The sequence below is a fragment of the Halichoerus grypus genome, chromosome 6, assembly GCF_964656455.1.
Source record: "Halichoerus grypus chromosome 6, mHalGry1.hap1.1, whole genome shotgun sequence".
Lineage (NCBI taxonomy): Eukaryota > Metazoa > Chordata > Mammalia > Carnivora > Phocidae > Halichoerus > Halichoerus grypus.
The window spans coordinates 70,558,612-70,575,545 of record NC_135717.1 but is presented as its reverse complement, the minus strand read 5'-3'; the positions used below and the strand labels follow the sequence as shown (position 1 = coordinate 70,575,545).

The window sequence follows — 16,934 nt, the reverse complement described above, 5'->3', positions numbered from 1 at the left end:
AAATAAATAAATAAAATCTTTAAAAAATGACAATAATAATAAAATTTCCAGCCTCCTTTACCAATAAGGGTAGCCTCGTGTCCCAATCAGACCAATGAGACAAAAAGAGATTGTTGGGCAGCACTTCTAAAAAGATCTTTAAAAAGGAAGCAGAAATGCCACTTATGATTATGATGTGAAAATGTATGAGAGGTATTCACTTTGGTGTTAACATCCAGAAAGGACGGGGCACCTGGGTGGCTCAGTCGGTTAAACATCTGCCTTCGGCTCAGGTCATGGTCCTGGAGTACCGGGATCGAGCCCCACATTGGGCTCCCTGCTCAGCGGGGGGTCTGCTTCTCCCTCTCCCTCTGCTCCTCCCCCTACTCATGCTCTCTCTCGATCTCTCTCTCAAATATTTTTTTAAAAGAAAATTAAACATCCAGAATGGAAAAATATATAAAATTATATAATTATCACCCCTTTCCTTGAGGATACTGAAGGAGAGGATAGGATAAAAATCTGATGAGCTGAACTCCACAGAAGAACACTTTATAGATAAGCAAAGAACCAAAGACATATCCATACCTAAAGGGAGCATGGTGGAGAAAGAGTGCTTGGTCTAGTGTGTGCAAGGTGTGTCAAGTCAACCAAGTCAAAAAGCAGGCCTACCATTGACAAACAGAATTCAGAGGATGAAGAAAAACCGGCTGAGCCCTTGACAGCCATTTAGGCTAGCAGAGAGACTGGAATGAGAAAAGCTCCCAAGGCAAATCACTCAACTCAACCATTTTTCTTCTACCAAACCCCTCCCCATTTGAATTTTGCCAATATGGTAGCAGAAAAGGAGGCCTACATTCCTTAGGAATGGTCAGAATTAAAAAGTCTGACAATACCAATTTTGGTAAGGATGTACAGCCACTGGAACTCTCCCAGAGAGCTGGTAGGAACATAAATCGTTTTGCCACATTGGGAAGTAGTTTGGCAATTGCTCATAAAATTAAACATATACTTATAAATCACCAGTCCTATCCCAAAGCAATTATCCAAGATGAATAAACACATATGTCCCCCCAAAGACTTGCACACAAATGTTCACAGAAACTTCATTCATATGGAGGGGCACCGGCACCCCAGTGTTCATAACAGCAATGTCCACAATAGCCAAATTGGGGAAGGAGCCAAGATGTCCTTCGACAGATGAATGGATAAAGAAGATGTGATATATATCACATCTATCCATATATATATATCACATATATCCATATATATATCACATGTCCAAATACATATATCACATATATCCATATATATATATATATATCACATATATCCATATATATATATACACACATACAAATGGATATATATGGATATATAGATATATAGATATATATACACACAATGGAATATTACTCAGCCGTCAGAAAGGATGAATACTTACCATTTACATTGACCTGCATGGAACCGGAGGGTATTATGTTAAGTGGAAATAAGTCAATCAGAGAAAGACAATTATCATATGGTTTCACTCATATGTGGAATATAAGAAACAGTGCAGAGGACCGCAAGGGAAGGGAGGGAAAACTGAATGGGAAGAAATCAGAGAAGGAGAAAAACCATGAGAGATTCTTAACTATGGGAAACAAACTGAGGGTTCCTGAAGGGGGGTGGATGGGGGAATGGGGGAACTGGGTGATGGGCATTAAGGAGGGCACGTGATGTGATGAGCACTGGGTGTTATACACAACTGATGAATTGTTGAACACCACATCTGAAACTAATGATGTACTATGTGTTGGCTAATTGAAGTTAAATTGAAAAAAAAAAATGAAACTTCATTCATAACAGCCAAAATAGCTACTGGATCCAACAACCTAAATGTTTATTAACTGATGAATGGATAAACAAACCGTGGTATAGCCATACAATGGAATATTCTTCACAATAAAAGAAACAAACTACTGATACATACAACAACATGGATGAATCTCAAAAACATGATGTTGAAATAGGGAAGACTAGATATATAAGGCTACATATTATATGATTTTATTTATAGGACATTCTAGAAAAGGCAAAAGTATAGTGATGGATCAGTAGTTGTCTGGAGCCAGGGTAGGAGAGAATTGACTGTAAATGGAGTACAAGGAGGCTTTTGGGGATAATGAAAATGTTTTAAGGTTTGATTGGCATTTACACAACTATAAAAAAACAGGAACTAAGAAACAGAGGAATCTCATCCTGCATGTTCTTGTGGTAATTGTATTTTGAAGCTCTGCCAGGATTGAACCAAGATGTGAACCAAAACTTTAAAATCAGAGTTCAAACTCTTGCCAGCTAAAATACTGGCAATATCAAAGAAATCAGCCCCTCAGGGGAAGCAGCAATAGGAGAGATTATGGGTTAGACAAATCAGGCAACAATTCAACTTAATTAAAATATGGACCAGTTTCTGCTCAAATCCATTCTTGTAGGAAAGAATTATTAGCTGTTCATCCTAAATGCCAGAAAGGAAACAGTAAGCATTCTCTAGAAAATAAACATTGTACCACAGTTTCCAATGTGGTAGAAAGCAGGAGAAATATAAAACCCCCTAAAAAGTAACCAAAAGATAATACTAAATATGAAAATTATGATATTTAAAATAAAAATTTCATTGGCTAGAATTTAACAGCAGATCAGACACCACAGAAAGGATTGGTGAATTTGAAGATAGGATAACATATATTGCCCAAACTGAAGCACAGAAAGAGAAAACACTGAAGTAAATGAAGAGAGTGTGAGTGACTTCTTACACAGTATCAAGCAGTCTAATAGAGGTGTAATTAGAATCTCATAAAAAAGGAGCAGAGAAGCAGTAAAAGATCTAAAGAAATAATAATTGAAAATTTCCAAATTTGTTGGAAAACATCAACTCACAGATTCAGCTTGATGGACTCTGAACAGAATAAATATACAGAAAGCCTCAGCTAGGTATACCTTCTATCAAACTGCTAAAGCCCAAAGATAAAATCTTTAAAGCAGACAGAAAAAAATAGGGAAACAATAATATAACACAATAGCACAAAAAACATAAGTGAGGTCAATGTTATTATACTGTTATAATGTTCTCACATGAGAAATGAAGTGTATAATATTAATTCAAGGTAGACTGTGGTAAGTTTAAATACATGATGAATCCCTAGAGCAAGCACACACACAAAAAAATTGCCTAAAACTAAGAAAATAAAATGAAATGCTAAAAAATACATAATTAACTCAAAACAGAAAAGAGTAAAGAAGCAAAGAAGATATGGGACAAAAAGCAAATAGCAAGAAAGTAGACTTAATTCACATTATTTCATGAATGTGTCATTATAATAAATTAATTACATGGCAATACATTTAATTGTATCAATTAAATGTAAATGAACTAAACCTATTAAAAGACAGACATTGTCAGACTGGATAAAAAAACAGATGCATCTATATGCTGTTTCAAAGAGGTACGGTAAATAAATATAGTTTGAAAATAAAGTTTGAAAGAAGATATAATACACAATAGAGGGAGGAGCAAGATGGCGGAGGAGTAGGAGACCTAAATTTCATCTGGTCCCGGGAATTCAGCTACATAGGGATCAAACCATTCTGAACACCTATGAACTCAACAGGAGATCGAAGAAAGGAATAGCAACAACTCTGTGAACAGAAAAGTGACCACTTTCTGGAAGGTAGGACGTGCAGAGAAGGGAATCCGAGGCGATATTCGAGGAGATAGACGGGGGTGAGGGGGCCTCCGTCGGACGCTACTGGCAAGTGATAGAGCAGTGGCGCACAAAACCGGAACTTTTAGAAGTCAGCTCTGCTGAGGGACGTCGCTCCAGTGGCTAAGCGGGGGATGGAACCCTCACTGGGACAGTGTGGTCTCAGGACCCTTGGGGTCACAGGAAGACCGGGGGTACCTGAGTGCAGCAGAGCTCCCAGGTATTGGAGCGGGGAAGCCGGCTGCAGAGACGGAGCCGAGGAGTGGGCTCTCAGCTCCGGGTTGCCATTAACTGTGATCCACGGCACAGTCAGGCCACAGCTCTTCCAGCAGGGACCCAACAAGCAGCAGATCCGGGGAGACTCCCCTTCCTCCCCTGGGAGGAGCGGCGTGGGAGCGCACCGCAGGGATCTGCTGGGTTTGGAGACTCCACACCGTGTTGGGTGCCAGAGATAGAAACGCTCGGTCACAGGCCAGGTGAGCACAGACTGCAGCTGGAGACCGGGGAGACAGGAGTGACTGACTGCTTTTCTCTGGGGGCTCACTGAGGAGTGGGGCCTCGAGTTCTCGGCTCCTCCGGGGTGGAGATTGGGAGGCTGCCATTTCACTCTTGTCCTCCAAACCTGTACGGAAAGCTTGCAGGGAACAAAAGCTCCCGAGAGCAAACCCGAGCCGGTTACTTAGCCCAGACCAGCAAAGGGGGGGGGGGCAATTCCGCCTCTGGCAAAGACATTTGGGAACCATGGCAACAGGCCCCTCCCCCAGAAGATCAACAAGAACAGCCAGCCAAGACCAAGTTTACCAATCAATGAGAATGGCAGAACTCCAGCACTAGGGGAATACTGCACATAGAATTCATGGTTTTTTTCCCATGATTCTTTAGTCTTTCAAAGTTAATTTTTTTTAACTTTTTTTTTTAATTTTTCTTTTTCCATTTTTCAACCAACATTTTATCAATCCCTTTTTTAAAAAATCTCTTTTAGCCATCAAAAGGAATGAGATCTTGCCATTTCCAATGACGTGGATGGAACTGGAGGGTGTTATGCTGAGCGAAATAAGTCAATCAGAGAAAAACATTTATCATATGACCTCACTGATATGAGGAATTCTTAATCTCAGGAAACAAACTGAGGGTTGCTGGAGTGGGGGGTGGGTGGGAGGGATGGGGTGGCTGGGTGATAGACACTGGGGACGGTATGTGCTATGGTGAGCGCTGTGAATTGTGCAAGACTGTTGAATCACAGATCTGTACCTCTGAAACAAATAATGCAATATATGTTAAGAAAAAAAAGAAAAAGATAGCAGGAGGGGAAGAATGAACGGGGGGAAATTGGAGGGGGAGACGAACCATGAGAGACGATGGACTCTGAAGAACAAACTGAGGGTTCTAGACGGGAGGAGGGTAGGAGGATGGGATGGCCTGGTGATGGGTATTAGAGAGGGCACGTTCTGCATGGAGCACTGGGTGTTGTGCACAAACGGTGAATCATGGAACACTACATCAAAAACTAATGATGTAATGTATGGTGATTAACATAACAATAATTTTTTTAAAATCTTTTTTATTTTTCATTTTTAGAGTCATATTCTATCCCTTCATAGTAGTTAACCTTATTTTTGGTATATATATATATATGTTGTTCTCTCTTTAAAATTTTGGGATACAGTTTCTTCTAACAGACCAAAATATACCCTAAATCTCTAGTGTATGGCTTTGTTTTAGTCTCCCGCCTGATCACATTCTATCCCTTTTTTTTTCTTAAATTCTCTTCTTTCTTTTTTCAACCAACTTCTTATCAATTCCTTTTATAAAATCTTTTATAATTTTCATCTTTACAGTCATATTCCATCCCTTCATAGTATTAACCCTTATTTTTGTACATATGTAAGATTTTCTTTAAAATTTTGAGAGGCACCTTCTTCTAACAGACCAAAATACACCCAAAACCTAGTGTGTGGCACTGATCTATGCACCAACCTGATCATATTTGAACATATTCTGGGTTTTTTTGTGTTTGTTTGTTTTTATCTTTTTCTTTTTCTTTTTTTTTTCTTTTTTCTTTCATTCCCTTTCTTTTCCCCCAGTTTCAGGTCTCTTCTGATTTGTTTAGAGTATATTTTTCTGGGGACGTTGTTACCCTGTTAGCATTTTGTTCTCTCATTCACCTATTCTCCTCTGGACAAAATGACAAGATGGAAAAAATCACCTCAAAAAAAAGAACAAGAGGCAGTACTGACTGCCAGGGACCTAATCAATATGGACATTAGTAAGATGTCGGAATTAGAGTTCAGAATGATGATTTTAAAGATACTAGCTGGGCTTGAAAAAAGCATGGAAGATACTAGAGAAACCCTTTTGGGGGAAATAAAAGAACTAAAATCTAACCAAGCCGAAATCAAAAAGGCTATTAATGAGGTGCAATCAAAAATGGAGGCTCTAACTGCTAGGATAAATGAGGCAGAGGAAAGAGAATTCGTGATATAGAAGACCATATGATGGAAAATAAAGAAGCTGAGAAAAAGAGAGATAAACAACTACTGGATCACGAGGGCAGAATTCGAGAGTGAAGTGATACCATAAGGCGAAACAACATTAGAATAATTGGGATCCCAGAAGAAGAAGAAAGAGAGAGAGGGGCAGAAGGTATATTGGAGCAAATTACAGCAGAGAACTTGCCTAATTTGGGGAAGGAAACAGGCATCAAAATCCAGGAGGCACAGAGAACCCCCCCCAAAATCAATAAAAATAGGTCAACACCCCAACATCTAATAATAAAACTTACAAGTCTCAAAGACAAAGGGAAAATCCTGAAAGCAGCTCGGGAGAAGAGATCTGTAACCTACAATATTAGAAACATTAGATTGGCAACAGACCTATCCACAGAGACCTGGCAGGCCAGAAAGGACTGGCATGATATATTCAGAGCACTAAATGAGAAAAATATGCAGCCAAGAATACTATATCCAGCTAGGCTCTCACTGAAAATAGAAGGAGAGATAAAAAGCTTCCAGGACAAACAAAAACTAAAGGAATTTGCAAACACAAAACCAGCCCTACAAGAAATATTGAAAGGGGTCCTCTAAGCAAAGAAACAGCCTAAAAGTAACATAGACCCGAAAGGAACACAGATGATATACAGTAACAATCACCTTACAGGCAATACAATGGCACTAAATTCATATCTTTCAATAGTTACCTTGAGTGTAAATGGGCTAAATGCCCCAATCAAAAGCTACAGGGTATCAGAGTGGATAAAAAAACAAGACCCATCGATATGCTGTCTGCAAGAGACTCATTTTAGACCCAAAGACACCCCCATTTTGAAAGTGAGGGGGTGAAAAACCATTTACCATGCTAATGGACACCAAAAGAAAGCTGGGGTCGCAATCCTTATATCAGACAAATTAGATTTTAAACCAAAGACTATAATAAGAGATGAGGAAGGACACTATATCATACTTAAAGGGTCTATCCAAAAAAAGATCTAACAATTGTAAATATCTAAATGGGAGCAGCCACTTATATAAGCCAATTAATAACAAAAGCAAAGAAACACATCGACAACAATACAATAATAGTGGGGGACTTTAACACCCCCCTCACTGAAATGGACAGATCACCTAAGCAAAAGATCAACAAGGAAATAAAGACTTTAAATGACACACTGGACCAAATGGACTTCACAGATATATTCAGAACATTCCATCCCAAAGCAACAGAATACACATTCTTCTCTAGTGCCCATGGAACATTCTCCAGAACAGATCACATCCTAGGTCATAAATCAGGTCTCAAACAGTACCAAAAGATTGGGATCATTCCGTGCATATTTTCAGACCACAGTGCTTTTAAAATGGAACTCAATCACAAGAGGAAAGTCGGAAAGAACTCAAATACATGGAGGCTAAAGAGCATCCTACTAAAGAATGAATGAGTCAACCAGGAAATTAAAGAAGAATTTAAAAAAATTCATGGAAACCAATGAAAATGAAAACACAACTGTTCAAAAGCTTTGGGATGCAGCAAAGGCAGTCCTAAGAGGAAAGTATATAGCAATACAAGCCTTTCTCAAGAAACAAGAAAGGTCTCAAATACATAACCTAACCCTACACCTAAAGGAGCTGGAGAAAGAACAGCGAATAAAGCCTAAACCCAGCAGGAGAAGAGATATAACAAAGATCAGAGCAGAAATCAATGAAATAGAAACCGAAAGAACAGTAGAACAGACTAACGAAACTAGGAGCTGGTTCTTTGAAAGAATTAACAAGATCGATAAACCCCTGGCCAGACTTATCAAAAAGAAAAGAGAAATGACACAATCAACAAAATCATGAATGAAAGAGGAGAGATCACAACCAACACCAAAGAAATACAAACAATTATAAGAATATATTATGAGCGACTACATGCCAGCAAATCAGATAATCTGGAAGAAACGGATGCATTCCTAGAGATGTATCAACTACCAAAACTGAACCAGGAAGAAATAGAAAACCTGAACAGACCTATAACCACTAAGGAAATTGAAGCAGTCATCAAAAATCTACCAACAAACAAAAGCCCAGGGCCAGATGGCTTCCCAGGGGAATTCTACCAAACATTTAAGGAAGAATTAATACTTATTCTTCTGAAACTCTTCCGAAAAATAGAAATGGAAGGAAAACTTCCAAACTCGTTTTATGAGGCCATTACCTTGATCCCCAAACTAGACAAAGACCCCATCAAAAAGGAGAATTACAGACCAATATCCTTGATGAACATGGATGCAAAAATTCTCACCAAAATACTAGCCAATAGGATCCAACAGTACATTAAAAGGATTATTCACCACGACCAAGTGGGATTTGTCCCTGGGCTGCAAGGTTGGTTCAACATCCGCAAATCAATCAGTGTGATACAATACATTAATAAAAGAAAGAACAAGAATCATATGATCCTCTCAATAGATGCAGAAAATGCATTTGACAAAGTACAGCATCCTTTCTTGATCAAAACTCTTCAGAGTATAGGGATAGAGAGTACATACCTCAATATCATAAAAGCCATCTATGAAAAACCCACAGCGAATATCATTCTCAATGGGGAAAAACTGAGAGCTTTCCCCCTAAGGTCAGGAACACGGCAGGGATGTCCACTATCACCACTGCTATTCAACATAGTACTAGAAGTCCTAGCCACAGCAATCAGACAACAAAAAGAAATAAAGGGCATCCAAATCAGCAAGAAGAAGTCAAACTCTCACTGTTTGCAGATGATATGATACTTTATGTGGAAAACCCAAAAGATTCCACCCCAAAACTGCTAGAACTCATACAGGAATTCAGCAAAGTGGCAGGATATAAAATCAATGCACACAAATCTGTGGCATTCCTATACACCAACAACAAGACAGAAGAAAGAGAAATTAAGGAGTCGATCCCATTTACAAATGCACCCAAAACCATAAGATACCTAGGAATAAATCGAACTGAAGAGGCAAAGGATCTGTACTCAGAAAACTATAAAATACTCATGAAAGAAATTGAGGACGACACAAAGAAATGGAAAAACGTTCCATGCTCATTGATTGGAAGAACAAATATTGTGAAGATGTCAATGCTACCTAGAGCAATCTACACATTCAATGCAATCCCTATCACAATACCATCAACTTTTACCATGAGAGACTATGGACTCTGAAAAACAAACTGAGGGTTCTAGAGGGGAGGGAGGTGGGAGGATGGGTTAGCCTGGTGATGGCTATTAAAGAGGGCACGTTCTGCATGGAGCACTGTGTGTTATATGCAAACAATGAATCATGGAACACTACATCAAAAACTAATGATGTAATGTATGGTGATTAACATAACATAATAAAAAATTAGATTAAATAAATAAATTAATTAAATAAATAAATAATACCATCAACTTTTTTCAAGGAAATGGAGCAAATAATCCTAAAATTTGTATGGAACGAGAAAAGACCCTGAATAGCCAGAGGAATGTTGAAAAAGAAAAGTAAAGCTGGCGGCATCACAATTCTGGACTTCAAGCTCTATGACAAAGATGTCATCATCAAGACAGTATGGTACTGGCACCAAAATAGACATATAGATCAATGGAACAGAATAGAGAGCCCAGAAATAGACCCTCAACTCTATGGTCAACTAATCTTCAACAAAGCAGGAAAGAATGTCCAATGGAAAAAAGACAGTCTCTTCAACAAATGGTGTTGGGAAAATTGCACAGCCACATGCAGAAGAATTAAACTGGACAATTTCCTTACACCACACACAAAAATAGACTCAAAATGGTTGAAAGACCTAACTGTGAGACAGGAGTCCATCAAAATCCTAAAGAAGAACACAGACAGCAACCTCTTCAACCTCAGCCACAGCAACTTCTTCCTAGAAACATCGCCAAAGGCAAGGGAAGCAAGGGCAAAAATGAACTATTGGGACTTATCATGATAAAAAGCTTTTGCACAGCAAAGGAAACAGTCAACAAAACCAAGGGACAACCGACAGAATGGGAGAAGATATTTGCAAATGACACTTCAGATAAAGGACTAGTATCCAAAATCTATAAAGAACTTCTTAAACTCAACACCCAAAGAACAAATGATCCAATCAAGAAATGGGCAGAAGACATGAACAGATATTTTTCCAAAAAAGACATCCAAATGGCCAACAGACACATGAAACAGTGCTCAACATCGCTCGGCATCAGGGAAATCCAAATCAAAACCTCAATGAGATACCACTTCATACCAGTTACAATGGCTAAAATTAACAAGTCTGGAAACGACAGATGTTGGCGGGGATGCGGAGAAAGAGGCACCCTCCTACACTGTTGGTGGGAATGCAAGCTGGTGCAGCCACTCTGGCAAACAGTATGGAGGTTCCTCAAACAGTTGAAAATAGAGCTACCATATGATCCAGCAATTGCACTACTGGGTATTTAGCCCAAAGATACAAATGTAGGGATCCGAAGGGGTATGTACACCCCGATGTTTATAGCAGCAATGTCCACAAAAGCCAAACTATGGAAAGAGCCAAGATGTCCATCGACAGATGAATGGATAAAGAAGATATGGTATATATATATACCATGGAATATTATGCAGCCATCAAAAGGAATGAAATCTTGCCATTTCAATGATGTGGATGGAACTGGAGGGTATTATGCTGAGCAAAATAAGTCAATCAGAGAAAGACATATATCATATGACCTCACTGATATGAGGAATTCTTAATCTCAGGAAACAAATAAGTCAAGCCAAAGACATATATCATATGACCTCACTGATATGAGGAATTCTTAATCTCAGGAAACAAACTGAGGGTTGCTGGAGTGGTGGGGGGTAGGAGGGATGGGGTGGCTGGGTGACAGACATTGGGGAGGATATGTGCTATGGTGAGCGCTGTGAATTGTATAAGACTGATGAATCACAGACCTGTACCTCTGAAACAAATAATACATTATATTTAAAAGAAGAAGAAGATAGCAGGAAGGGAAAAATGAAGGGGGGGAAATCGGAGAGGGAGACGAACCATGAGAGACTATGGACTTTGAAAAACGAACTGAGGGTTCTAGAGGGGAGGGGGGTGGGGGTATGTGTTAGCCTGGTGATGGGTATTAAGGAGGACACATAGTGCATGGAGCACTGGGTGTTATACGCAAACAATGAATCATGGAACACTACATCAAAAACTAATGATGTATGGTGATTAACATAATAAAAAAAAGATATAACACACAATGACTAATCATAAGAAAGCTGGTATCAGATAAAGGAGACATCAGAACACAGAACTGTATCAAAAATAAAAAAATAATTTTGGACTTTCAGTTCTGGCAATGATGGACTAGGCCCATTCCTCTAATCCTCCCTCCTGCAATTAAAATACCATAGACAACACAACAAACCAATACAGGAAAACTGAAACATAGAAAGAGAAAGGCAGAGTTCTCAAAACTTGAGGAATACATGAATTCCTTAGGTTTTCTTTTTACCTACATATAAAATGTAGGGAGCACTGGAACCTGGAACTTCCAATAAGCACAGACTTAAAAAAAAAAAAAAAATCCCATAAGAAAAGCCAAAGAGGGCACCTGGGTGGCTCAGTCGTTAAGCGTCTACCTTCAGCTCAGGTCATGATCCCAGAGTCCTGGGATTGAGCCCCACATCGGGCTCCCTACTCAGCAGGGAGTCTGCTTCTCCCTCTCCCTCTGCCCTACTCATGCTCTCTCTCTCTCAAATAAATAAATAAAATCTTTAAAAAAAAAAAAAAAGAAGAAAGAAGAAAGGAAAGAAAAGTCAAAGGACTGTGAAAAGGCGTCTCCAGCATAATCCAAAAACTTTCTGACAATACCTATCCTACCTGCGCCAAACACCAAGAAAAAAAGTGCACCTCTACCCATATGTGTCAGTAGGGCTGAAAAATAATATGGCAGTGAAAACTGGCCCTCCAATTCCCCCACCAGAGTGGTGCTGGTGAAACTAAGCAGGGAACTGAACTTCCATTCCTGTCTGGAAGTAGTAGTCACAATGAGTCAAAGATATCTGCTCTCATCACTATTATTAAATATAATGCTGGAAGCCAGAGCCAGCACAAGAGAAAGAAATAAAAAGCATTCAGACTGGACAGGAAGAAGTAAAATTGTCTCTATTTGAGAATGATATAATTATCTATGTAGAAAATTCCAAGAAATCTATAGAAAATCTAGAATCAAAAAGTACATTGAATATGATTGCAAGATATCAGATAAACATATAAAAATCAATCATATTTCTATATACTAGTAACAAACATGTGGAAACTAAAATTAAAAACAATGCTATTAAAAATCATTCCAAAAAACATGAAATATAAATGCGTAAATCTAACAAACCATGTATAGGATCTGTATGATGAAAATTATAAATTGGTGATAAAAGAACCAAACAAGATCTAAATAAATGGAGAGACATACCATGTTCACGAATTGAAAGACTCAACATAGCTATTTTATTACATGGAGCCAAACTCAATCCCTAACTAACAAAAAGTAATTAGAAAAATAATACTCTACAAGTATTAAAAGTACAGTTGAATATTATGAAATGTGTAAAATAATTCAACTCCTCAATAGATTAAAGGAGAACCACATACTTAATCACCTTAACAGTTACATAACTTCACTATATACCAGGCATTTGCTAACACTCAATAACTTCTTGGTTTTGTTTTATTTTTTAGCAAAATAGAAATAGAAGAATACTTTCTTAACATGATAAGGAATATACAACTCAAACCAACAAGTAACCAAATGTTTAAAAATTAAATAGAATAGGAATTAACAATAAAAGTAGGTTTAGAATATAGATATGTCTTAATTAAACTTTAAGCAGAGGATAGAAAAATAAGTACTCTACTTTCAAGTTCCCTAACTGGGTCATTTTCATGGATGGGGAATTCATTCTGAGAATATAAATGGAATCCAAAAGAAAATCTTAACCCTTTTCAGTGTTAATGTCTCTACATTAGGGTTACATATACTTACCGATAAAGTTAATTCCTCAGGTTCAGGCTTCACAATTGATTTTTCTCCATTTTGAATGCCAAATCCATAGGTTTCTTCCAAAGTAGAAACAATCTGTGAGTGAATCAAAGAAAATTAAGTATTTTTATAGTTTAAAATTATTATATTAAATGTAAAAAGACATTTAATCAAACATGTCAGGACGTTCTTAGCAGTAAGACTTATTTCTGCCAGTGCCACAAACTTAAATTTTCCATCTTACACCCCATCTCATATCACCATAAAGAAATGATGAGAAACAGTCCTTACTCTACTCCCTAGCAATGGAGAAAGTCCCTATGACTCTTTTTTCTGTGTTGACAGGCATGTAAAAGACTATGAATAGTTGAAGCATCAACTCCACTTATTACCAAAGTATTCCTCAAAATATGACTGACTCAACTTTCTTCTTTGAAGAGAAGTGGGCAAAACAGAAATGGAAACCAAAGAGCCATAAAGGAAATTCTCTGAGCTAACGCCTCAAACTTTGAGGAAATTTATATTTTGGAAATTTGACAAACTATGTTCTTTTTATATTTGTACTACTCCTCATTGTTCTCATTTGGTATTTGGTACAACCACAATTCAATTCTGGATCATTGTGCAAAGAGAAACTCAGAGAAAAAGGAAATATTTTTTTCCCCAACACTAAGAGCTAAAGTTACTAAAGTGCTGAGAAGAGTTAGCATAGCAGGAATAAGACTTAGAAAGGCCTATCGTTAGAAAGATCTGCTTTCAAGGCTGGCGTTGGACTGGTGTCTCAGTACTTGGATTTTAGGTGTGTTCCCATCATTCACTGAAAACAGTGGCTCATTGTCCCTAAACTGTCTGCACAATGTGGTTTATGCTAAGCATCTGCTTTCCTTCAGGAGTCTGGAATTTCGGTACATGCTAGGCAAAGTATCCAATAAAACTCTGGGCACTGAGTCTCTAATGAGCTTCTCCAACAGACATTTCACATGTTGTCATAATGTGTTGTTGGAGGAATTAAGCACATCCTGTGTGACTTTAAAGGAAGAGGAATCTTGGACCTAGTTTCCTCCAGTCTTCACCCCATAAGCCTTTTCCTTTTGCTGATTTTGCTTTGTACCCTTTCACCATAATAAATCTTAGCCATCAATAGGACTATATTTTGACTCTAGTGCACCTTCCTAACAAATCACTAAGCCTGGCGCTGGTCATGGGGACCCCAAACACAGGGACCAACAAGTGTCTTACCATCTTCAGATGTTTGGTAATTTTCCTGATCAATTCATCTTCTGCTATTAACTCCTTTGTCTTACTTGATGGAATGGGCAAAGCATACCTTACGATGGATTCCCCTGTTGGTGGAGATCCTAAGACCATTGGTTCAAGTTTATCACGTACTAATTTTGTACTATGTTTTTCCTTTGGTTTAGGTGACAATGGTAAATTCAATAGTCCTTTTTTGTAAGTGAATTCTGGAACATTTGCCAATTTATTACTAGAGGCTAAGAGATGTTTTGCTGGCTTCATTTTGTTATTTTACTTTGCTTCCAAATTATAGATGAAAAAATTGTATTCCTCCCTGTGAATAAAACATTAAGATTTCAGATTAAACATTATGGCAGGATTATCAATCACCATGAAGATGGTGAGTCCCAAAATCAGCTCTACAGAAATTACAAAATGGAGAGAATAACATTCCTAACAATAAATACCAACAAAAAATGAAAAAATAAGCAAACAAAAAATACTGTGAGAAATCCCTACAGGTGCCTGAAGGCTGATTTATGTATGGGCATTTAGGATGGGGGCTGAAGAGACAGAGACAGTGGCAGGAATGAGAGAATTTCTTTAGGAAACTTTAAAATTTTATTCTTACCTTTCCCCCATTTTTTTAAGGTAATATATGCCCTTTACCATTATTTCTATAGGAATAATAGCCTAGGCCCAGTAATATCAAGGCAACACCAAAGTTGGACTGAGATAAAAAGTACAGACTGGACAGGTCTTAGGCTTTCATTCTTCTACTCCTCTCTCTCTCCAAAGCTGATTAAAACTCAGGACAGGGGCGCCTGGGTGGCTCAGTTGGTTAAGCAACTGCCTTCGGCTCAGGTCATGATCCTGGAGTCCCGGGATCGAGTCCCGCATCGGGCTCCCTGCTCAGCGAGGAGCCTGCTTCTCCCTCTGACCCTCCCCCCCTCATGTACTCTCTCTCATTCTCGCTCTCTCAAATAAATAAATCTTTAAAAAAAAAAAAAAAAAAACTCAGGACAATGCCCTTTCCCAAAGAGTTTTAAACTATATGCTTGACCATGGGAGTTGTCTCATAGACTGACAAAATTAATATAGAATAGCATTGGTTCTCTGTTGTCTGAACTTAGATGTCTCATTGTTGTAGGTTGAACTGTGTCCCCGAAAAAAATATGTTCAAGTTCTAACCCCTGGCACCTGTGAATATGACCATATTTGAAAATACAGTCTTTGCGGAAGTAACCAAGTTAAGATGAGGTCATACTAGATTACAATGGGCCCTAAATCCAATGGCTAATGTCATTATAAGAAAGCCATATAAGGCCACCTGGGTGGTGCAGTTGGTTAAGCATCCGACTCTTGGTTTTGGCTCAGGTCCTGATTTCAGGGTCATGAGATCGAGCCCCATGTCAGGCTTTGCGCTCAGCGTGGAGTCTGCTGGGGACTCTCTCCCTCTCCCTCTGACCCTCTCCCTCTAGCACCACTCTCTCTCTCTCTCTAAAATAAATTATTTTTTTAAAAAAAAGAAATCATGTAAAGACACCATAGGAAAACAGGGGTAAAGGTCATGTAATGACAGAGGCAGAGACTAGAGCAATGCAACTACAAGCTAAGGAATGTTAAAGATTGCCGGTATCCTTGCTAGGAAGAAGCAAGGGGAGTTCTTCCCTAGAACCTTTAGAAGGAGTGTAGCACTGCAAACACCTTGATTTTAGATTCCTAGACTCCTGAACTATGAGAGAATAAATTATTATTGTTTTAAGCCACTTACTTTGTGGTTTTTTGTAATGACAGCCCTGGGAAACAAATACACACATATAATTTCCCTAAACAATGGGAGGGACATAAACTGGGGCCTGGCTTTTGACCATTTTATGATAATAGATTACCAGACAAGAGTAGCCGACACTCCCAAGGGCATATGAGCTCACAGATGAAAATAACTTGACCCTGAAAAATACAAGTTTTGCAAAAGAAAAACAACAAACTGGAGGGAAAAAAAGTCCAAGGGCGCCTGGGTGGTTTAGTCAGAAGAGCATGTGGCTCTTGATCTCAGGGTTGTAAGTTCCAGCCCCACGCTGGGTGTAGAGATTACTTAAATAAATACATACATACATACAGACAGACAAACTTAAAAAGAAACCAAAAATACACAAACACACCCCCACACACACACAGAATATTAGCAATAGAAAACAGGTACACAGGGTATTTTTTTTAAAGACTTGAGTAGAAATATTACAAATGAAAAATGTAATAAACAACATAACTGATCACAGACTAATACTGCTGAAGAATAAATTAGGAAAATGGAGGATCAGACTGAGGTGTTCTGCCAGAAAGCAGCAGAAAAGGATAAAAAAATAGAAATGAAAAATAAGAGATATGTAGAATTATATAAATGCCAAAAACCACACAATAGAAGATCCAGTGGGAAAGAAAATATGG

At 38.4% G+C, this 16,934-nt stretch overlaps 1 protein-coding gene across 1 annotated transcript in view; it reads right to left on the bottom strand.

Moving 5' to 3' along the window:
* Positions 1-16,934, bottom strand: part of CCDC7 (coiled-coil domain containing 7) — a 195,535-nt gene that overhangs the window by 163,954 nt on the left and 14,647 nt on the right. Inside the window, exons 2-3 of the mRNA XM_078074143.1 lie at positions 14,487-14,817; positions 13,251-13,343 (exon numbers count right to left, since the gene is read on the bottom strand). Of these exons, the coding sequence (XP_077930269.1) occupies positions 13,251-13,343; positions 14,487-14,765 (372 nt within the window). The 5' untranslated portion in view covers positions 14,766-14,817. The remainder of the gene's footprint in view (positions 1-13,250; positions 13,344-14,486; positions 14,818-16,934) is intronic.